This window comes from Xiphophorus couchianus, chromosome 6, assembly GCF_001444195.1.
Source record: "Xiphophorus couchianus chromosome 6, X_couchianus-1.0, whole genome shotgun sequence".
Lineage (NCBI taxonomy): Eukaryota > Metazoa > Chordata > Actinopteri > Cyprinodontiformes > Poeciliidae > Xiphophorus > Xiphophorus couchianus.
The window spans coordinates 29730770-29752708 of record NC_040233.1 but is presented as its reverse complement, the minus strand read 5'-3'; the positions used below and the strand labels follow the sequence as shown (position 1 = coordinate 29752708).

Here is a 21939-nt window from a genome sequence, read left to right as displayed (position 1 = left end):
TTTGATAATTTGACCTGAAATTGCTATAATAAGACTTTGTTGGAGGTTTTAGTTGTTGGAAAAAATATAACAGACAAACGACACGAGAATACTCTCCATCAGCAGTTCATTCTTTAAATTGTACCTCTGCTGTTATGCCTTATCTCTGCCAAGTGAACTGGATTTAACTGGAATAAAATGAGTAATGTCTGCGTTGGGTTAATATTCCTTCTGCCCATCATTTCACCTTTACGTTGATGTATTCTGTTCTTATCTGAGAGCTTCTGACTGTGGAGCAAAACATTCACGCAAAGAAACTACAGGTGTGGTCTTGGAGAAGTCACACACAAACCTCCACATGACATATGCTCCTCCTACCAGGGTCGTTTTTATTTTATTTTAACGGTTTCAGCAGGGAGAAGCAGGGTTGCCAAAGTTGCATTCCTCTTTTGGTCACCATGGAAATCGCCCCTTTCCTCTCTCCTTTCCACCCCCAAGAGTGAAGGAGGGTTGAATAACTGAAGCAACAAGATGAAGTTTTGACTTATTTTGACTAAATTAAAGAAAACAGACATTATGAAAGAAGCGAAATTAAAGTTCTGTCCTCCTGTACCCAGACAGGTTCAGGTAAGACGTACACCATGGGAACCGGCTTTGACATTAACATCGGAGACGACGAGCAGGGCATCATTCCGCGCGCCGTCCACCACCTGTTCAGGGGGATGGAGGAGCGCAGACAGGCGGCCACCGAGCAAGGCAGGCCCGTCCCCGAGTTCAAGATCAACGCGCAGTTCCTGGAGGTACGCCAACTCTCTTCCAGGTAGATCAAAGCGGACTCAAAGTGACGCGTTCGAGCGCTGGCAAATTAAAGCAATTTTTCGGGGCACGGTCTGAGCTCTGAACTCGCCGAGCTGGAAGCATTTTGGCTCAATTAAGCAGACGCTGAAAGAACACACTGACAGCCAGAGGTCAAAGGTCTGCCGTGGGTTGTTAAAGATCCCGGATGACCCCCAGCGTCATTAAACTGTCATTAGTTTGTCGCCGAGGTCGATCTCCGGCTTTATTTTTAACTGACACCAAGTGGCTGCTGACAGCTGCTGAGGAAGCAGCAGAGTGTTAGAAGATGACGAATCATTTTCTTGTGTTTTGCCTCTTTTTTTTTTTTCTCCCTCCTGGACTCTAGCTGTACAACGAAGAGGTGCTGGATTTGTTCGACACGACCCGAGACCTGGAGGCCAAGAGGCAGAGATCCAACATCAAAATCCACGAGGACGCCAACGGGGGCATCTACACCGTGGGGGTCACCACCCGCACCGTGACCTCGGCTGCTGAGGTCGGCTTTAAGCAGCCAGAACGCTCCAGAAATCTGCTGCTCATTTTATTTTTGACATAGACTATCAACATTAAATCTTTATGTTCTTTTTCTATGATACAACCTCCAGTATAGATGCAAAAAAAAATTTACTTTCTTTTTTTTTTTTTTTTACATCAAGATTTCCCTTTTTCAAATTACAGAATTGGCACCCATACTATTTTCTTTAACCCAAATGTAACCAAGGCAGGAGAACATTCAAATAAAACCAATGAGCAATGATAGTTTTCATTTAACTCTTTAAGTTAAACTTTCAGCTGGTAGTTATTGAGGGTGGCATTACAGAAAGGTTTGTTTCTCATAGTCACTCTTCAAAATGGGAAAGATACAACATGTCATTGAGTTAGAGCAGATGTTGATTTTTATATTCGCTGCAAAATTAGCTACATGTCTTAACTTGCCTGTATCTGCCACACCATGCCATACAGCTTTATTGATGAAGCACCGTGAAAATCAACAGGAAGACTAATTAAGAATTAAAGGGCAAAAAAAGAGATGAATTACCTAAAAGTTAATATAGAACGAGTGCAAAGGAGAGAAAAGAGAGACAAAAACCCATGTGCATTTTCACATCATGCACAACAAGCAGGGTGATAAGAAAGATAAAGAGTGAAGAGTTGCTTTTTAAGGTCACCATAGTGACAACCAGGCTTTCTACAATCAGTTATTGCAAGGCGTGGCAACGAGAATCACAAATGTAAACATGAGAAGCTTGCTAAGTTTTACCAGAAATATAACCTGGAATTGTGTTTTGTTTAAGTGAGACTAAGATTGTATTGTATGTGAGGGAAAGCCCCTAATGAATAAAGCCACTGAGGCCCAAAACAAATAGTGAGAGATCTGTCTGTATCAGCAGAATAATTAGTGCTGCCTTATTGTTTAAACAGGGTTTTATAATGTAGAAATGCCAAGAGTCCCCATAGCAGTGCACTGGTTCTTCTCTTCAAGAAACCCAATAATTTCTTAATATGATTTTTTAGATACATTACAAAGTTTCAGTGTGAGATTCTGCTAGAGTTCTGAAAGAAGATCTTGTTTGAAGGCTTGTGTCAGGTTCACTAATAAGTGTGGAGCTTCCTGTATTTTCTTTATTCACCTTAGTGATTTCGGACTATTTACAGCTTATGTGAAGCGTTCCAAAAAGTTTTACTACTCAAACCTTATTGCAGCAAACAGCTGCTGTAGGCCTGTTGAAGCACATAAGAACTCTTAAAAATAATGTAACGTTTGCCTGCGAAGGAAGTGGAAGGACTTATGGGGGGAAATACAGAAATCTTTCAAATCTGTTTATGTTGTCTAGAACAAAGAGCAGCTGTGAATGGATGGTATATAAGTCATTCAACTTGTGTCAAAAGATTTTATTTTACGTTTTGTAATTTTTTAATCTCCTTATACGCCGATGACACCCTCCTTGTTTTTCCTGCGTGATTCCAATCTTTTCTCAGAGTGTGCAAACACTCACATTGTTGTCACTTCGCCCTGTAACAGATGACGCAATGTCTGAAGCTGGGCGCCCTGTCTCGCACCACCGCCAGCACCCAGATGAACGTCCAGAGTTCGCGCTCCCATGCCATCTTCACCATCCACCTCTGCCAAGTCCGAGTCTGCTCTCCGGATAACAATGTAGGAAACGCACAAGGCTAAAGAGTTGAAAACTGTCCCTACTGGTCATAACCGAGAGATATAATGTTTGAGTGTCGCACATGTCGCTCCTTTTCATCCAGGACAATGTCACTGACAACCGGCTGGCTAACGACTCCGAGATTGACGAGTTTGAGACTCTGACCGCCAAGTTCCACTTCGTGGACCTGGCCGGTTCCGAGAGACTGAAGAGAACCGGAGCGACGGGCGACAGAGCGAAAGAGGGCATCTCCATCAACTGTGGACTGGTGAGGAGGCAGGTTCTGATCTGTCAATGTGGAAACACTTCAGTGGCAGATCCCTTTAGGTAGCTGTCTTCAAAAGAGTTGGGGAATATTTCCTTGGAGCAACAGAGACCCCTGGTGGTTAGAGGAGCAAACACTTTGTTTAATTTTTATTCTTGACGCCCCTCAGCTTGCCTTGGGAAACGTCATCAGCGCTTTGGGAGACCGCAGTAAACGTTCGACCCACGTGCCTTACCGAGACTCCAAACTCACACGGCTCTTACAGGACTCTCTAGGCGGCAACAGGTTTGTGCGTCCGATTACAACAGGACGACATTACAGGAAACATGTTTATGCATTCCTTTTTTTTGCGAATTTTCCAGCCAAACTGTAATGATCGCCTGCATCAGCCCGTCCGACCGAGACTTCATGGAGACTTTGAACACGCTGAAATACGCCAACAGGGCGCGAAACATCAAGAACAAGGTGATGGTGAACCAGGACAGAGCCAGCCAGCAGATCAGCGCTCTGAGGACGGAGATAGCCCGGCTGCAGATGGAACTGATGGAGTACAAGACGGTAGGACTGGGGTAGCGGGATTGGTCAGGTATACAGGAGGAGCTAAAGACGTGACTGACAATCCGTCTCGATGATGCGCAGGGGAAACGCGTCCTGGGTGAAGACGGAATGGAGGGAATCAACGACCTGGTCCACGAGAACTCCATGTTGCAAACGGAGAACAACAACCTAAGAGTGAGAGTGAAGGCCATGCAGGAGACCATCGACGCCCAGAGGACCCGGCTGACGCAGATCCTCAGCGACCAGGCCAGCCAGGTGTTGGCCAGAGCAGGTGGGCTCGTAGTTTCAGGCTGTATGCCACGAACCTTTTGGATGTGAAATATTAGCCGGTCATGCCGTTGAAGGAAGGTTTCTGGAAAGGTCACGTTTATCTTTGTGGATGTTTTCCTTAAAGGGAAACTCAGCGGTGTTTTTTGTGTTCACAGGCGAGGGCAATGAAGAAATCGGGAACATGATTCAGAACTACATCAAAGAAATCGAGGAACTAAGGCAAGCTTTTACAGTATTCATTTGCTTAGAGCATTTTGTCACATTAAAATAAAAAGTTTCAATGTGTTTCATTGAGATTTTATATGTCAGACAAAAACAAGGCAGTACGTAGTCGTGAGATGCAACTAACAGGGCTTGTTGTGAACCCTAAAACAAATAAAATTCACTGACGTTTGTGGATGTAATGTCACAAAATGTGGATACTTCTGCAGGGCAATGCAGACAACGTCTAAAGAATATAAAGAAGGGCTGAAAGTAATGATTATTTTAGTAACCGATTGTTCTACTGATTATTCAGACAATAAATCAGCTAATTAATATTGGCACCTTCTACACATTATTCATTAAATAACTTCACACACAATATTAGAATTACATTAAAATATGCAAATAATTCATTTCCTTTTATAGTTTAAAAAAATTTACATTTTATTACTGAAAATGCAACATAATTACAGACAAAGTATTTTTTTGTCATCTTAATTGTAAAATATAAATATTCTTTATACTGTTTCAACTTAGTGTATTGTTCTTTCAGCAAACAGCTTTTTTCTTTAGTTTGTATTCTCCAGTTAATCCATAGATAACGACATTATTTGACAATTATTTCAATGATCAATTAATCGCAATTGATTTGATTAATCGCTTCAGCCCTAGCATACAGAATGCGATTTTTCAGACAACGCCTTAATCTCGACTTTGCGCTTCTCCCAGGGCGAAGCTTCTGGAGAGCGAGGCCGTGAACGAGGGCCTGAGGAAGAGCCTGTCCCGGGCGTCTGCCCGCTCCTCGCTCTACGCCGGCCCCGCCTCCTTCTCCGCCGCCCTCATCGCCCCGGAGAAGGAGGCCAGCGACGTCATCGAGATGGCCAAGAAGAACCTGGAGAAGCTCAAGAAGATGGAGAAGAAGAAGAAAAAAAGGTGCGGCGCCGTTTCTCTGAGAATGTTTTGAGACGGAGACTCCGTCTTCTGCTGCGTTTCCGTTGGGCTGCTCTGTCTCACTCTCTCTGTCCCTCTGCTGTCTTGTGAACTGCCCCTGTTCTCGATCCCGTCTTCTCCACGTAAACCCCCCTCTCACCCCCACGCTCTCTTTAAAGGTTGAGGCGGTACGAGGAGAATCCGCACCACGAGGCTGAGCTCAACAGGTCTGCACAGAATCGCTCGCAAGATGGAACATACAGACTAACGGATGCCATTTTGAATTAATCATTGACCCAAATCTTCTAACAGCTCCTTCAATCGACTAACCCTGACCCTTTTTCTGTCCCCGCAGGTGGTTTTTGCTCCCGAAAGGAGTTCCTAAATGTTTTTTTCTTTCCTGCACTCTAAAAGATGTTCTGTTAAACTTAAAATTTGGGATTTAAGTCGATCATTCTAGAAAGTATTCTCATGCAGTGTGCCGGTCTTTCTCTTAATTTACATTTTGGTTCTGGATGAGTAACAGTCGGTCCTGATTTCCTGCCTGCCATGGTGGGATTCATGGTGCATTCGCATTTCATAATCACCAGCGCCGATCTCACCTCTTCCTCCCTAATCTGACAAAATCTCTAACTGTTTATCTGTAGCTGGTGAATGAAGAGGATTGAACTTTTTTTTTTTCTTTTTTTCAGCGTCGTCAAGGAGGAGCTCCCCGACAACGACCAGGAGAGAAGCAACGAGGAGGCAGAGGGGGTAAGTGGAGTTCAGATAGGAGCTCTTATTTTGAGATGTTCTGTTTCTTGTTGTGAGAGATGAACTGCAGGATTTGCTAAGCGCGTTTTTAAATAAATTGTTGTGAGATTTTGATGGCTTTTTTAACTTCATTTCTTCATTTCATATTCATTTTTCACACGCTCTGAGGTCGAGTATTGAACTCACCCACCGACCCAATTTGAAGTGGAGGTTCATCTACAAGCAAAAGAATCAAAAATTCAATTCAAATATACCTTTTTTATCCCAAAATGTTATTTTGAGACCGTTTTCAACTGATAATAAGAATAATAGAATATTAATTTCTAAAGAATATTTAACACTGGGACTGGAAATTTTTTTTTAATATATATAAAAAAAATAAAACAACCAAAACAGCAATAATTAAAATGAATTATAAAGTCTCTGCAGACCAAATTGTGAGTAAAGAAATATGAATCATTCTGCTACGACAGGGAAAACAGGTAAAAGGGAAGAGTACCACCAAAAATGACTCCAAACTCTGGATTTTTCAAGAAAAGTAAATAAATAAAAAGTGCAAACTAACTACTTCTAGAAGGTGTCAAATGTTTGCGGCGTCTTTTAAAAATTCTGCCTTCTTTAGCGATTGTTGTCCTAGTGGAAATCATTGATTTCATTTCAATATACTGTGCGATTTAATTGACTTGTTGCGTATTAGTGCGGTAGCGATTTTGTTTTTTTCCCCGATTTTGTAGGAGGCCAGCGGCCTCGAGGACGGAGAAGACGCAGACGGAGAAGAGGAGGACTTCGATATGGAAGGAGAGGAGACGTCCGAAGGCTCCGACTCAGAGGAACTGGACGAGAAAGGTGAGATCATTTAGCGATGAACTCCCACGCGACGGTTATGGAACTTTTTTCGACGGCCGCGTTTTTCCGCGCAGAGAACGTGCAGGCCGACCTGGCCAACATCACGTGCGAGATCGCCATCAAGCAGAAGCTGATCGACGAGCTGGAGAACAGCCAGCGGCGCCTCCACACCCTGAAGCAGCAGTACGAGCAGAAGCTGACGATGCTGCAGAACAAGATCCGAGACACGCAGCTGGAGCGGGACAAAGTCCTGCACAACATGGGTAACGCTGAGGCTGCAGCTTTACGTCCCGAAAACTGGGTCCAAAATATTTCTTTTTAGCTTCTTATTTCTTTCTTCTTTTCTCTTTTCAGGCTCGGTGGAGTCGGGCACAGAGGAGAAGGCCAAAAAAATCAAGGTGGAGTACGAGAGGAAGCTGAGCAGCATGAACAAGGAGCTGCAGAAGCTGCAGTCGGCCCAGAAGGAGCACGCCCGCCTGCTGAAGAACCAGTCGCAGTACGAGAAGCAGCTGAAGAAGCTGCAGCAGGACGTGACAGAGATGAAGAACACCAAAGTAATGGTCTTCCCGCTTTTCATTCTGCCTTCCTTTTAATTTACGTCAAGGAAACGAGAAAATAAAACTGCCAGAATGAAGTCATGTTTTGATAATGAGGTCATATGAGAATAAAGTCGAAATAATACAAGAACAAAGTCATAATATTACAAAAATAAGGCAATATTACCAGAATGAAGTTGCAATAATATGAGAATAAAGTCATAACATTTCAAGAAAAGTCGTACATGAAAAAAATGTGAATGAGAATGAGGTAGTATTACAAGAATAGTCATATTATGATTTTATTCTCATATTATTATTACTTTATCCTCTTATTGTTTCAACTTTATTCTAGCATGACCTTATTCTAATGTTAATACAACTTTACTTTCATATTATTTTGACTTCATTTTCATTTCGACTTCATTTTCCTGATATCATGACTTCATTCTCAAATTTTTGCGACTTTATTCTTGTGATATTATGACTTTACTCTCTTAATACTACAAGTTTATTCTTGCATTATTTTGACTTCATTCTCGTAAGATTTTACTCTTGAATCATTGCAATTTTATTCTCGTAATATTTGACTTGTATTACTGTGACTTTATTCTCTTAACACTATGATTTTATTCTCATAAAATGACTTTCTTCTCATAATTTTATTTGTTTTTCTTAGTATGGCCCTCTGTCGTACTAATTACATTTTTAACATGGTTTGAATTTAGTCCTGACGTGTCTGTCCACCAGGTGTCGCTGATGCGTCAGATGAAGGAGCAGCAGGAGAGGAGCAGAGCGGCAGAGTGCCGGAGGAACAGAGAGATCGCCTCTCTGAAGAAGGACCAGCGCAGAGCGGAGGCAAGAAACACTGAAGCCCTCAGAAATGAAGACTGGTTTAATGGGAAAACATGAAAATATTTGAAACCTAAACTTAACTCCTGTTTCAGCTCCAAGTGAGGCAGCTGGAGGCCCAGAAACGACAACAGGAACTCATCCTTCGCAGGAAGAACGAAGAGGTTAACCAGGCCGTCATTAAGAAAGCCAATTTAAAAACACGACCAGGTTTGAATATTTCCTCTTTTTTCCCCCCCCCTCCTTCCTGTTTGCAGGTGACGGCTCTGAGGCGACAGGTGAGGCCCGTGTCGGGGAAGGCGAACAGGAAGCTGAGCTCGCCCGAGTTCGCTCAGGAAGCCTCGCCCCGGGTAACACCGGGACGGCCGCAGACGTCCGGAGCGAGCCCTTTGAACGGAGCGAGGTGCGCCCACCTGAGCCACTCCACCAATCAGAATTCAGGGGATCTGACTTGGTCGCCTCTTCTTTCAGGAGCTCCCCAGTACGGAGGGGAGGCGTTCACCTGAACCGCACGGCCAGGACCAAATGGCAGTCTCTGGAGAGACGCGTCAGTGACATCATCATGCAGAGGATGACCATCTCCAACATGGAGATGGACATGAACCGCCTTCTCAAGGTAACGGTGGGGAAATGAGTCCAAGAAAGTAGAAGAAGGGGAAGTAAGACTATGAAATTACAGTGAACTTGTTAAAATAACTCTTGTTTATGTGTTTCATTGGGATTCTATGTTACTCACCAACAAAGTGGCATATAGTCACTTTAGGTTTATTTAGGGAGATCTATGGAAGCCCATTTCTGCCACAAAAGAAAATATAAAAGCCCAACAGAAAGTCCTAATTTTGAGTTTTGAAATCATAAAATACAAGAATAAAAAAATATGATTTTTTAAAAGTCAGAATTATGACAGAAAGTCTGTTTCTCTTAGGAATCTTGCTTAATTTTCATATAATTGTGACTTAGAATGTCAAAATTGTGACATCGAATCTCATAACCATGACCTAGAAATTATAGCATTGAAAGTTGAAATTCACTGACTTATAATTGTGACTAAAAGTTGAAATTCTGACAAGTCAAAATTATAAATGAAAGTTGATATTACGACTTTGAATGAATCTCATAATTATGATTTTAACTGTCATAATTATGACTCTGAATTAACTGAAAGTTGAAATTATGATTGAATAATGACTTGTAAAGTCAAAGTTATAACTTTGAATCTTATAACTATGACTTTGAACTTGAAATTATGACTTCTTGTTTGGCTTTTTTTTTTCTTTCTTTAATGGCAGGAAAGGGCTTCCTTAGATGTCAGAGTAAAGTGGGCAAAAAAAAGCATGCCACACTTTTCAGACTTGTATATATATATATATTGAGAGGCATTCACTGTTTTCCTTCTACTTCACAATAACTTATTATAAAATAAAAACCCAGGGCGCGTTGTCTTAACCTGTCTTCTCACTGCTTCTCCAGCAACGAGAGGAGCTGACCAGGCGGTGGGAGCGTGTGTCCAGGAAGAGAGAGAAGCTGGCGGCGGACGGCGCCGACGCCGACCGCTCCCTGGCTTCCCTGAACGAGGAGCTGGAGTCTCTGGCCGCCAACATCGACTACATCAACGACAGCATCGCCGACTGCCAGGCCAACATCATGCAGATGGAGGAGGCCAAGGTGAGGGGACTTATGCTAGTAAACTATTAGCTTAACAGTTGAATATTGAAGGTCCATTGTTGAGCTTCCATTAAAGCCACTTCTTGAATGTGTTTTTATTGCGGGTTTCAGGAGGAAGGAGACACTGTGGATGTGACCGCCGTCATCAGCTCCTGCAGCTTATCGGAAGCCCGCTTCCTTCTGGACAACTTTGTGTCCATGGCCATAAGCAAGGTGCCTGCTTATCCTCCTGCCACTGTTTGTTTCCACCGGCTGTCAAAAAATGTTTGGCCAGCTTTCTGAATTATTCAATAGATGCAGGGATTCTTTCCATATTCTTTTTTTTGTGTGGAAGAAAACTGACTCAAAATGGAAATTTCCCAACTATACTCATGAGAATGGAGGCAGACCTGTTCCAATTTACCAAACAGCCAGTGGCGTCCCCAGAAAATTTCTGTAGTGATGGCCAGACCGTGCCAGTAAAAAATCTGGGGTGTCACAGGTTAAAGAAATAAGTAGTAAAAGAGATCATGTGTATTATCTATTTATTGGGTTTTACGTTTGTTTCTTGATTGAATAAGACTCTGTATGCCTTTGTGTGAATTTACCAGTATTTTTTAGCGCCAGGGCCATGGCCCCCCTGGTCACCCTCTTGGGGACACCACTGTAAACTGCACCATAATGACTCCCAGAATAAAGTATAAATGGGGGTCAACTCATTGTTTCCAGATTTATACTGAGACACGGTGATGGCAGCACCGTGATTAGGGGAATAATAGTCAAATTAAAAGTAGTTCACTAGAAGTCTGTAAAAATATTGCTAAAGAAACCTTTGGCATAAAAGATGTATTTAGCCATACACATAAAAGTGACTGGCCTGTTGCTTTTTATACCTTGTATACACAATTTGTAAGAGTTTTATATTATTGGTAGAGAGCTGGGCCAGCCTTCAGAATGGGCTTACAGGGGCAGTAGCCCAGGGCTGCAATTTTTGGTGCGCCCCAATTGTTTATTATTTTTTTGGATAATATAATATATTTTATATTAAATAGCACCATATCAGATGAATTGTAATAATTTGTTGGGACTTTTATGACTATAAGCCATGATCACGTAATTGAAAATTCTGAAGTTATAGTAACTATTTTCAGGGCTCAACCTGGAGTTACTGCTCAGGGGACGTATTAAACTTACAATTAATCAATTTATGTATAGGACGACATATTAATGCATTATAATTTACATTAATGGAAGGATGGGCCACCAAAACAGATTCCAGCCCAGGGGCCTGCATCCTTGTAAATCCGGCCCTGGTAGAGAGAACCTGAACTAGGACAGCCACGTCAATATGAGCCCTCATATACAGTATATGTATAAATAATTTTATATGTACTGTTTTTCATTTAATTCTGACCTCTATTGAGAATATTCACTCTTATTTATGTGTTTGGATTTTGTTTCCTCGTCGCCATGGTTCCCGATTAGATAAAATGCCGAGCGAGTCTAATTGGATCAATTTGTTTGAATGAAGTCCATCAGATTAGACTTGATACAAAATCTAATTGGTCTGATGAGAGAACGCCTCAGCTCCAGGAACCAGAAACGCTCGAAAACGCTCTCTATGTCATCGGGGTTTTTTTTTTTTCAGGGCCTGCAGGCGGCTCAGAAGGACTCCCAGCTGAAGGTGATGGAGGGGCGGCTGAAGCAGACGGAGGTCAACAGCGCCACCCAGAACCAGCTGCTCTTCCACATGCTGAAGGAGAAGGCTGAGATCAACCCAGAGCTGGACGCCCTGCTGGGCAGCGCCCTGCAAGGTTGGAAACGCCAGCGCGCGCCCAGTCGCCGACCCGGCAACACGTTGACGCACAATCAACCTCTCCACAATCATCTTTTGATTTTAACCGAGCGCCTGCGCTTTACTTTGCACGCTCCCAATTCAAAAAGTAGCGAAAAACAAACAAATGAAATAAAACATTAGGAGTACAAATTAAAGCGCAGCCGATTTGTCTGCTTTGGATTTGATTTAATTTCTGTTTGTCTTTGTTTTTGTTTTGTTTTTTCTGTTGTGTTGGTGTGATCTCAGAGTTAGGGTTCCTGCTACCAGGTGAGTCAGAGATGCGAATAGAAATGTGACTGTGTTTGAGAGAGCGAGGTGCTGAACGTGCACACTGCATGATTTCCATCAAAGCAAAAAAATAATAATGAGTAAAAATAAGGAAGAAGCCTTGTAATAAACTTGTCTTGTAGAGGAGAAGAATAAATTGAGTCAATATTTCATAAATCAAACTTGCATTTTGACTATATTCACTCAGTTTGAACAAAATTCTCCATTGCGTCTAATTATTTATTTTTTTAAATATATATAAACATTTTTTAAGCCGCATTTGTCACAAAATGTTTACATTTATTTGAAAAGGACCTCTCCGGAGCGCTACAGTTAAAAAATTATCCTTTAACTTTAGATATTTTATTCTATTTCTGTGATTTCTGACCAAAGTTTAAGTCAGTACTGAACTTATTTAAAAGTTTCCTTTTCCTATTTTTCGTTACAGTATATAGATGAAAAATTGGAAGAAATCTTGAAGTGTGCATCTGTATTAGACTAACCCGCGTCGTGTAACTCTGCTGTAACGTGCATGGTTCGCCAGCCACTTCCTGGTCCAGTCCCATCTCAGGACTAAAACTTAACTGCAGTAAAAATCTAAACCGACTGCACTTCCTGTGTCCACAACTGTGTGTGTGTTGTTGTTTTTTTTTTGCTTTTCTGTGTTTGAATATTTTGTCACTTACGCTTTTTCCCTTCATCCTACACCCAATGACCTCTTTTCACCTTTGTGACTTTGTCCTGAGCTGCTGAAGATGGCGTCACTGTTGAGCTGCAGTGTTTTTACATAGGTGTTGCCTTTGGATGAAATAAAAACACACACACACACATATTAATGCTTTACGTGTGTGTGTTTTGTGCCTCCAGCTGCAGAAAACGGGGATTGCAGCAGTAGCGACGAGTCCACTCCAAGTCCAGCTACAGATGGCAGGTAAATAAAACAAAAAAAACAAACAAGCTACGGTGTCCCTGAGGTTTGCAAAAAAACATATCTAAAAATAGTTGAAAATTGTGTACTTCTTTTTATTCTACGAACTTCATCTTGCATTTCCTTTTTGTTTTTCCTCTTCATTTATGAATTTGCAGCTTGACATCAGACTCAACGGATACAAGTCGTATAAAAAATACAAGTCAGCCCAATCAATTTGAAACAACAAATTATACCCATCCTCCATTTTCTAAATGACAAAAGTCCATTGATTCATAATAAAGTACAGCGGTTTTCACTTTGACATATGTTCAGTTGACAGTGTTTTTCTTGGATTGGCCACATAGCAGCTGTGATTTTTTCGTGTATTTTGGTTTTGGGCTCAATAAGTGCACATTAAAATCACAAATAGGCCATTTCACTACCTGTCTGGTCTCTAGACAACTTTAAATTCAGATCTAACTGATTCACAGGTTTTTAAGCTGGGCCTGAAATGTGACACAAAGCACTACTATGACAAGTCTGTGGAAATCTCGAAAGGAATTCAACACAAAGTTATCAAAATTACAGAACAAAAATCCAGAACTTCTGTTTTTTATAGGATCTTGTACTTAAGTGTTTACAGTAAACAGGATACTTTGTGTTGGTCAGTGAAATAAAATCCCAATAAAATATGTACGCAGCTTCAGGCTTTAAAATTGTACTTTTTTTTCTTTTTTTTTAAGAAACAGGATTTGAATGTTTGGCAAAGGTTTGGCAAGATACGGAAAAGTGAAAACCGGAATATTCGAGTCAATATAATCCTAAATTTTAGATTTTAATACTGAATTAAAGTGGGGGAAAAACTGCCTTGCATCATTTCTTTATATGTCAACTTCTCTAACTTGCTCCACGTCTTACCTTTCAGCACGCTGTCGTCAGATTTAATGAAGCTATGTGGCGAATCAAAGCCGAGAAGCAAGGTAGGCGACCATGCATGTGTTTAAAGCCGCCATTTCGCAGGATTGGCCAGCAGCTCTTGGTGAATTGGATTATTTATATTTCAACCCATCCTGGCTCCTCAGGCTCGACGGCGGACCACCACCCAGATGGAGCTGCTGTATGCTAGCAGTGGGGATTTGTCCTGCGAGTCCCCCACCGGAGACTTCCCGGCCCCTCTGCTGCCCCTCGCCGAGGGCCTGGAAGGGCCGGCGGACATGTGGGGTCAGGCAGCTGGTCATGTCCCGGACCGCGAGCGAGCCGTTTCTCCGTCTGCGCTGTCTGCCAGGCCAGCTGGCATGTAAGTTCAGAGGCAATATTTTTCAGAGGAGGGCAGGAATCTCAAAGAGAAACAGAGAGAGTTCCTTGTACGGAGTCTGGGAACGCATGACGCTTAGGAAAAGAAAATAAGAGCATCAAAAAGTTGTTGTTTTTTTTACGCTCTTAGACAAGTTGTCTTGTCTTTAGTTCTGGATCTAGATCACCTACGGGGGTGGAGAGGAGGCAGCTGGAGCGTTCACCTCTGAACCGAAGGAAGGTGCAAGAAAAAGGCCCCATCGTGTCTCCCATGGCAACCCCCACACAGATACCATCAGTGGGCGCCACGGAAACTAAAACTAAAGGCAGCGAATACAAATCGATGTAAAAACCTATATTACTCAAACTAACTAATGTTTTTTTTTTGTTTGTTTTTTTTTAGCCGTGCTCCACGTTTATGCAGCCTGCTTCTTGTCAATATAAATACAAACTATTTTCAGTACTAAAAGATGCTCACATTTTATCTATGTTTAATTGAACACAAGTAGAATATGAAGCTACCGAAGCTTTTGCACAAATTAGCATGCTAGCATTCAAAAGTTTTATGTTCCAATTATACTTTTAAATGTTAGAATTGTTTACATAATATAAAATACAACCTTCTTTACACACAAATGATAGGAAATGTTATACATTACATTACAGCTCTGTTCCTTTTTATGTTATTAAGCTAGAAAATACAGCTTGCAAGAATGCTAGGTTAGCTGAACCATGATGTAACTACATTTGACATTGTCCTGTTTTCTCAGGCAGGATGAATCCCCTGTATTTGAAGGACACAGGTAATGTACTATAAACGGTTTTAATCAAATGTTAGATTCTCTGTTTGGTCCTTTTGTTTACAACGAAGTGGAAAGTAAAGACTTTAGTGTGACAGCAAAAGAATTACATCAATATTTGTCATGGATGCCACAAGATTAAAGAATGCAAAAAGGAAAATTGGTTCTAAAGTTGTTTTTGTTGCTGATTTGATCAGATTTTATTTTTAGTTATTTTCTAATAAAATTTCAAATAAGTCAGGAGAAGATAGGCTGGAATATTTCTCTGAATTATATATATTTTTTAAACAACAAAAGATTATTTAAAAAATGTAATCTATTGGCAGGATTAAATAAAGCTGATCACTGAAGCCACAAATGTAATTCAACCATATTCACTTCTGAACAACCAATCAAAAGAAACAAACGTTGTATTAATTTAATTATTAAAGAGGGACCTTTATGACTATCTCTGCATAGCTTGGCATCTTCAAGCAATTAGTTAGTAAAATGTCAGTCAAAATGACAAACGGCTGTATTTCGTTATTCTGCATTGCTTGTTTTCAGAGGTGTGATCAATCCAGTGGTGGCTCCTAAGAACAGCCGCGGCGCCAGGATTCAGTGCATCCACGTAGCTGAAGGCCACACCAAACCTGTTCTCTGCGTGGACGCAACGGATGACCTACTTTTTACTGGCTCTAAAGGTAAGGACCGAAAAACGCGACAGCAGAGTCAGTCGATGTGTTTCTCCTAAAATTGCACGACAACCTTTGTCTCAGATCGGACTTGCAAGGTCTGGAACCTGGTGACGGGCCAGGAGATTATGTCCCTCGCAGATCACCCCAGTAGCGTCGTCTCAGTCAGGTATTGTGATTTTTGTGTAGAAATGACCTATTTTGATGATAATCGTTGGAAAAATTGCATTCTCTCCTGAATAATTATTTGTTTTCATCACAGGTACACCTCCAGTCTCGTCTTCACCGTTTCCACCGCTTACATCAAGGTCTGGGATATTAGAGACTCCGCCAAGTGTATCCGTACGCTCACGTGAGTTCACAAGCTCATGCAAGAGAAAAATCAAAAGTGAACTAGTTATTAGAGGAGTTTTTTGTTTTGTTTTTGTTTTTTTGAATATCAGATCATCAGGCCAGGTGGGGTCGGGGGACACGTGTTCGTCTGCTAGGAGTTTATCTATCCCACCCGGAGAGAGTCAGATAAACCAGATCGCCCTCAACAATTCTGGCTCGTTCCTGTACGCTGCCGCTGGCAACGCCGTCCGCATGTGGGACCTTCGCAAGTACGCTGCCGAACGTCACGCTTTAAGAGTTTCAGTCATGCATTCTATTTGCAGCAGCTCAAATTCATTATGTTGCCATCAAAAGGTTTGTTCAAAGCACTAATTAAACTGCGCTCTCTTAAGGTTTGTGTCTACTGGAAAGTTGACGGGCCATTTGGGACCCGTTATGTGTCTAAGCGTTGAAAAGTTGGGCCATGGACAGGACGTCGTTCTCACCGGCTCCAAAGACCATCATATCAAAGTAATTATTATTGTTAATATTAGAGTAGAATATCTTCTGTATTTACATTTTATTTGTTTGTTTTTTTAACATTTTAAGCTTCTTGCTTCCCAGTGAGACTAACTAAAAACAGTAAAAGTCTGACTAAGATTGACAAGGGCAGTACTTTCTTAAAACATTGGTGCTAACCTCGGGAAGATACGGGTCAAGTTTTATTGAAGTGACGCAAAATAAAAAGGAAAATTGAAAAATGAATTCCCTACCCTTTTTTTTCGTCAAAAAGAGATCTAGTTTTTTGAGAAAAAATAGTTTATCTTTTAAGAACCATGAAGTCCATTTTGTACATGGAACTTAATAATTAAAAATAGATATGCTTGTAAGACAAATTAATTGGTTAACTTATATTTATTTTTGACTCAAACAAACTTTACTGTATGTAAAAACAAACAAACAAACAAAAACAATACTTTCAAAGGGAAAATTTTTTCCCTTTCACACCACAGCATCATGGTACCGAGTGCCCCTCCAGGGGGTGCACCCACATTTTCTGAATCTCTCCGTTACACCCCTCGTTATCAGATCGGTCTTCACTAAGCCTCTCTGCTCTTCCAGATGTTCGAGGTGACCGAAGGTGCTCAGGGCAGCGTCGGCTCCAGCTATACTTTTGACCCCGCCCACCAGGACAGCGTGGAGTCTCTGGCCGTTCACAGAGACGCCATATATAGCAGCTCCAGAGATTATTACATAAAGAAGTGGGACATGGCCAGCAAATCGCTTGTCCAGGTGAGACGATGTCGCGGTTTGGATATCCGTGGAGTCGATATAATCTGGATTTAACAGCTGGTTGTGTCGTCCGTCACCCAACAGTCGGTCAGCGCCCAGACAGACTGGGTTAGCGCTCTGGGCGTCGTACCGGGCTCCCCGGTGCTCCTCAGCGGGTGCAGAGGTGGGCTGCTTCGCCTTTGGCACGCCGACTCACTGGCACCCCTCGGCGAAGTCCAGGGACACGACAGTCCCATCAACGGCTTGGCAACCAACAGCACCCAATTGTTCACAGCTTCAGAGTAAGTCACTCGATCGAATCCTCATACAAGTGCTATATGTTTTCACCGTTTCCTATTGTTTTACTATTTTATTTTGTTTTTGGTTTATAGTGACCGCACCGTGAAAATCTGGGAAGCAAAGAACTCCGTGGAGGATGGGAGTCACTGACACCCAGCCTCTTGCCACATACATTGGACTGTTTACTTGTCAACATTAGCTTTACTCTTTGAGTTTGAGGTGTTGAGCCATGGCTGGTGTCCCACAGGGATCTGTGTCAGGAATACCAACTTAGATGAAGTAAGTTGGTAGGTGAAAACGGTAGCTAATATTTTAGGTCAGAACAACTCACCATGAACTTAAGGAAGCCTTGGAAGTCTATGCTAAAGTTCCAGTGGCCACAAAACGGTTTGTTTTGTTGATCAGGGAGTCTTTTTAAAGCTGCTGAGAGAAAAGAAGCTGCATTAAGGAAATGGTTTGCTGTGATCGCATTCTGTGTGTTGTCTTGATGATGTGTGACATGTCTTCCCGACAATGCTGAACAGGTCATTTTGTGTGTGTGTGAGTGTGTCTGTGATGTTTTTGTTCCCAGTTAAAGGACCAAACTACTGAAGATTTGCTACGAAGCTGTAACTGCCAAATGCGCCGGAGTTAAACACTGAAAATCTCTAAAAAAAAAAAAAAAAACATGCTTTAAGGACTATCAATATGCATGTTTTTCCAATTTCTTTTTCTTCTTTTCTGTTGTTTATTGGAGGGTAAAAGAATAGCACTACTTCAAGATATATTTACAGTTCAGGCTTTCAGGAAAGCATGAAAGGCTCAAATTAAAATGTGTCCCTCTGGGATAATTAGCTTAATTTGAAATGGTAATTAGCCTTACAGCCTAAGAGTTTTAATACCTTTTTGAATTAGTTTTGCAAACAATATTGACTTGTTAACTTTGGCTTTGTTGTTTTCATTAAGGCTGCAGAGTCTTTTTTTTTTTTTTTTTCAATCTTGAGAAATCTATCAACTTGGAATCATGCTCTTTCACGTTATTTAACATCTGAACTTCAAGGACAGGCCGGTTGTGATCTGAGGCAAGTCTGAACTCGTTTCCTCGTGGTACGGTTTGGCTTTTGTCTGCTGAAAATGCGACCTGCTCAAAAACCGAAATCAGTTACCGCAAACGGAATCAAATGTTTGGAAGAGCTCTGAAAGGCCACTATTTATTTATTTTTTCCCCCCTTAAATCCGAGATTACTATCCATTACGTCTGCATCACTAGTGACTGTACATTTGTTCAATCTATATCGTCCTACGTGTCATAGACGACGATTTGCACAGAATCGATGGGATGGATTCCTCTTTGATCAGTTGTTTATTCAGTGCCTGTCACAAATCCTGAACTGTACGTTGATTTATTTATTTTTGTGATGTGAATTTTTGAGGACTTTCCTTCGTTGGAAAAAGATCGAGTAAATAACGTAGCGTCGAAATTTGATGCATTGATAACGTTGCGCTCTTCTTTAGAGGCAGCGCTGTCTAGCACAGATTGCATTGAGGATCATGGTTTTCTGTACCAATGACTGAGTAATTTGCTTTAGATGAACTTAAATACTAACTAATCAACGAGGCAACTCGAGATGTGAAGACTCCCTCTAATTTTCTAAGTTGAGCTGAAAGCTAAGCTTATTGTGTAAATATATTTGTTGTTTCGTCCGCTGATTCTCCTGTAATGGCCATATCAGATACAGTGTGTAAATAAATTGTGATAAAAAAAAAAGGTGCTTTGTAACCGTGTAGCAGTGTGTGAGATGACCACACGGTGGCAGTGTTGTTCCTTTAATAACAGACTGAGGAGGAAGGCAGACTTTCCCTTCACTTACTGTCTTTCTACAAAGAAATACTTGAATTTGTAAGACTTACAAGGAAAATGAGCGTTTATTCAATTCCTCTTAAAGTTAGAACTGAAGTAGAAATATTATATCTGAGATTACAACGGGAGGGGGAAAAACAGAGACAGGTCAAAAGGGGTCAGAAACTCCACCTGAAGGCGAAAGCTAATGTGATGAGTGATGGAAGGATCAATATTTAATGTTCAGCTGCTTGGAAGAATCGCATTGACCCAGAGCTACTCAGACTGTTCTGCTTTACAGCATTACTCCTAATAAGTGCTTTCAGGTAAAATAATAATAATACTAATGCAGCCTGCTTTTGTCAGGGCATAACAAATCAAAACAGCCGTGATATTTAAGTGGTTCATATTTAAGGTGCGAGATTTTCAAGCCATCAGAATTAGAAGCAGATTTGCGTTCGTGATGTACGACATCACCAAGCAGCTCATAAACTGAATGAACATCGATGCTCTGTTTTAGAGGCAGTGCAATAATAATAAAATAAAAGGCAGTCCGCTGGAGTTCTCAGCTTGTCTATCATTCAAGACTTAAGCAAGAGTGGGATTTCAATTAAAATAGCATGGATACTCACACAGGAGCGCTGTCAATCTCACGCCGACCTCCTTGCTCTCTGCTAGGGTGCTAGCTAGCATGAACAGCAGTGACAGGAATTGCTGTTTTGCTAACCAATTTTCCTGTAAAGGTAAGTTACTTCCCCACTATTAGCAAACTGAGTAGCACCCACATGAGCTTGAAGGACAGCTCTAAGCCCCTCCTCCTTGCTGTGATTGGTTATTTCAGATAGAGCGTGGTGTATTTCTGCAGGTAGGATCATATGGCGAAGGCAGAGGAGGTTGGTTTTTTCACACATTATTTTTCTCATATTGTGATGACATAGTGATCATTTCAACAAGTATATAAAAAAATTATATTGATCATAAAAGTGACTAATTGCAGCTTTAAAAGGGCAGTATAATGTTTTTTCCAGCCACGTAGTGAGGAGGAGCTGTGCCTTCGTAGGCGGGGCTAGGTCCACCCAGGCGTTTTGTACAGCCGAATGGTTGCCACGGGGAGATTAAACGATTTCTGCAACGTGCAAAAAAGAATGAAGGCAACACTCAAGGCATGTTTTTGATGAGGCAATAACATTATAACATGATGTGAAGCTTACATTTTTTTACTTTATACTGCCCATTTAAGGACTCAAGAATATTGCGAATTTCTTTTTTTTTTACAAATAAAAAGCCGTAAAAATAATGTAAAAAAAAATAAAAAATCCTGTGTAACCATTTATGTTCCTAAAATCTCTCCAGGTTCTGAATCGGCATAATAATCCCCATAGCATCACACTCTCACTGCCATGTTTGACTGCTGAGATTTAACACAGCAGCTGGAGTTAAACAGGATTGCTTTTAGTCAACTGTGGGCTTCTTTTAAAGCAACAACAACAACAATCAATTGTTGAACTGAACCAAATGTTTCAAACTGGGTTTCCTTACAACTAATTTCACCGTCAGTTTGTCGCTAAAACTTCCCAAAGGAACCTTTGCGCTATTCTGTAATCAGATGAACCAGAATAGAATCGCATGTTTTTATGGAGCAGCACGTGGATCGTACATGAATAAAACCTACACAGTCATACGGACCCCCAACATGATGTTGCCAAGCAACTAGAGATCCACAGAAGGCGATCAAGACTCCTTTGTGTAGATTTTGCTTTATGTGTAATATATATGAGCACAGCTCAAAGAAATTAGAATACTGTGGAAAAAAGTTTGATATTTTGGTTTATTTTGGAAACTGAAACTCACACTCTTAATTTATCGAACACAGATTAGTCCTCGTAAATTTTACAATTACGGCTCACTGATAATGAAAACCAAAAATTCGATGTCTCACAAAATTAGAATATTGTGAAAAAAGTTATATCATGCTCGTAGAAGTTTTTTTAAAAAAAAAAGAGAGAAAAAATAATGGGGTGGGAAAAACAATGTACTTTTTTTATTTTTTACAATAATTAATTTTCTCATTTCAATTCATTCATTAAACTTAGTGTTCTGGTGTAAATTTTGTCCGGTCTTTTCTTGTCAAAGCTGTCATGAATCACTTTGTTTACTTTTATCTTCTGGCTAACAATAGAAGAAGAAGAAGAAAAAAACCTAATTTCTAAAAGAGTTTTATTAGAAAAATACCAGGTTTTGTGCCTTGGCAGCTGTTTTTCCTAGTATGTGGAGGAACTAAATAATGGCCTAACTGCTGGAACATAACCTTTATTATCAGTTTTTCCAAGAAATCAATAACTCCTTCTCAGACGGCCTGCGTGGGCTGGAAGTTTCCCTTCCAATTTAATAGTGGCGCAGTGTACAGTCCTTTTGGATAATATGTCCCCCTCTAATATGCTCAGTGGACACATTGATTGGTGATCCATTGGTCTAACCAGACGCTCTTGTTTCACCGTTAAATCTGCCTTTACAACGGGAGTTGTACCGCTGCAGGCATTTATATAGAATACGATCAATATTGATTCTTCCCTGTGTGTAACGACGGAGGAGGAGATTTGGCTTCATCTTGTACAACTCGTGTGT

At 41.1% G+C, this 21939-nt stretch overlaps 1 protein-coding gene across 3 annotated transcripts in view; it reads left to right on the top strand.

The window, feature by feature from the left end:
- Positions 1 to 19254, top strand: part of LOC114146729 (kinesin-like protein KIF21A) — a 33025-nt gene extending 13771 nt beyond the window's left edge. The window contains exons 3-37 of one of the 3 annotated variants that reach the window (XM_028021036.1): positions 597 to 779; positions 1163 to 1312; positions 2840 to 2974; positions 3076 to 3240; positions 3407 to 3522; positions 3600 to 3795; positions 3877 to 4066; positions 4221 to 4284; positions 4999 to 5202; positions 5379 to 5426; positions 5892 to 5952; positions 6687 to 6798; positions 6873 to 7061; positions 7153 to 7352; positions 8085 to 8192; positions 8282 to 8350; positions 8444 to 8589; positions 8658 to 8802; positions 9657 to 9851; positions 9963 to 10064; positions 11479 to 11644; positions 11914 to 11934; positions 12802 to 12865; positions 13770 to 13824; positions 13927 to 14141; positions 14309 to 14482; positions 14908 to 14940; positions 15484 to 15620; positions 15696 to 15780; positions 15874 to 15963; positions 16055 to 16213; positions 16337 to 16454; positions 17046 to 17216; positions 17301 to 17497; positions 17588 to 19254. In XM_028021036.1, the coding sequence (XP_027876837.1) occupies positions 597 to 779; positions 1163 to 1312; positions 2840 to 2974; positions 3076 to 3240; positions 3407 to 3522; positions 3600 to 3795; positions 3877 to 4066; positions 4221 to 4284; positions 4999 to 5202; positions 5379 to 5426; positions 5892 to 5952; positions 6687 to 6798; positions 6873 to 7061; positions 7153 to 7352; positions 8085 to 8192; positions 8282 to 8350; positions 8444 to 8589; positions 8658 to 8802; positions 9657 to 9851; positions 9963 to 10064; positions 11479 to 11644; positions 11914 to 11934; positions 12802 to 12865; positions 13770 to 13824; positions 13927 to 14141; positions 14309 to 14482; positions 14908 to 14940; positions 15484 to 15620; positions 15696 to 15780; positions 15874 to 15963; positions 16055 to 16213; positions 16337 to 16454; positions 17046 to 17216; positions 17301 to 17497; positions 17588 to 17645 (4521 nt within the window). In that variant the 3' untranslated portion in view covers positions 17646 to 19254. The remainder of the gene's footprint in view (positions 1 to 596; positions 780 to 1162; positions 1313 to 2839; positions 2975 to 3075; positions 3241 to 3406; positions 3523 to 3599; positions 3796 to 3876; positions 4067 to 4220; positions 4285 to 4998; positions 5203 to 5378; positions 5427 to 5891; positions 5953 to 6686; positions 6799 to 6872; positions 7062 to 7152; positions 7353 to 8084; positions 8193 to 8281; positions 8351 to 8443; positions 8590 to 8657; positions 8803 to 9656; positions 9852 to 9962; positions 10065 to 11478; positions 11645 to 11913; positions 11935 to 12801; positions 12866 to 13769; positions 13825 to 13926; positions 14142 to 14308; positions 14483 to 14907; positions 14941 to 15483; positions 15621 to 15695; positions 15781 to 15873; positions 15964 to 16054; positions 16214 to 16336; positions 16455 to 17045; positions 17217 to 17300; positions 17498 to 17587) is intronic. The other 2 variants (XM_028021038.1, XM_028021037.1) reach the window with 2 other exon arrangements.
- The last annotated feature ends 2685 nt before the right edge of the window (positions 19255 to 21939 follow it).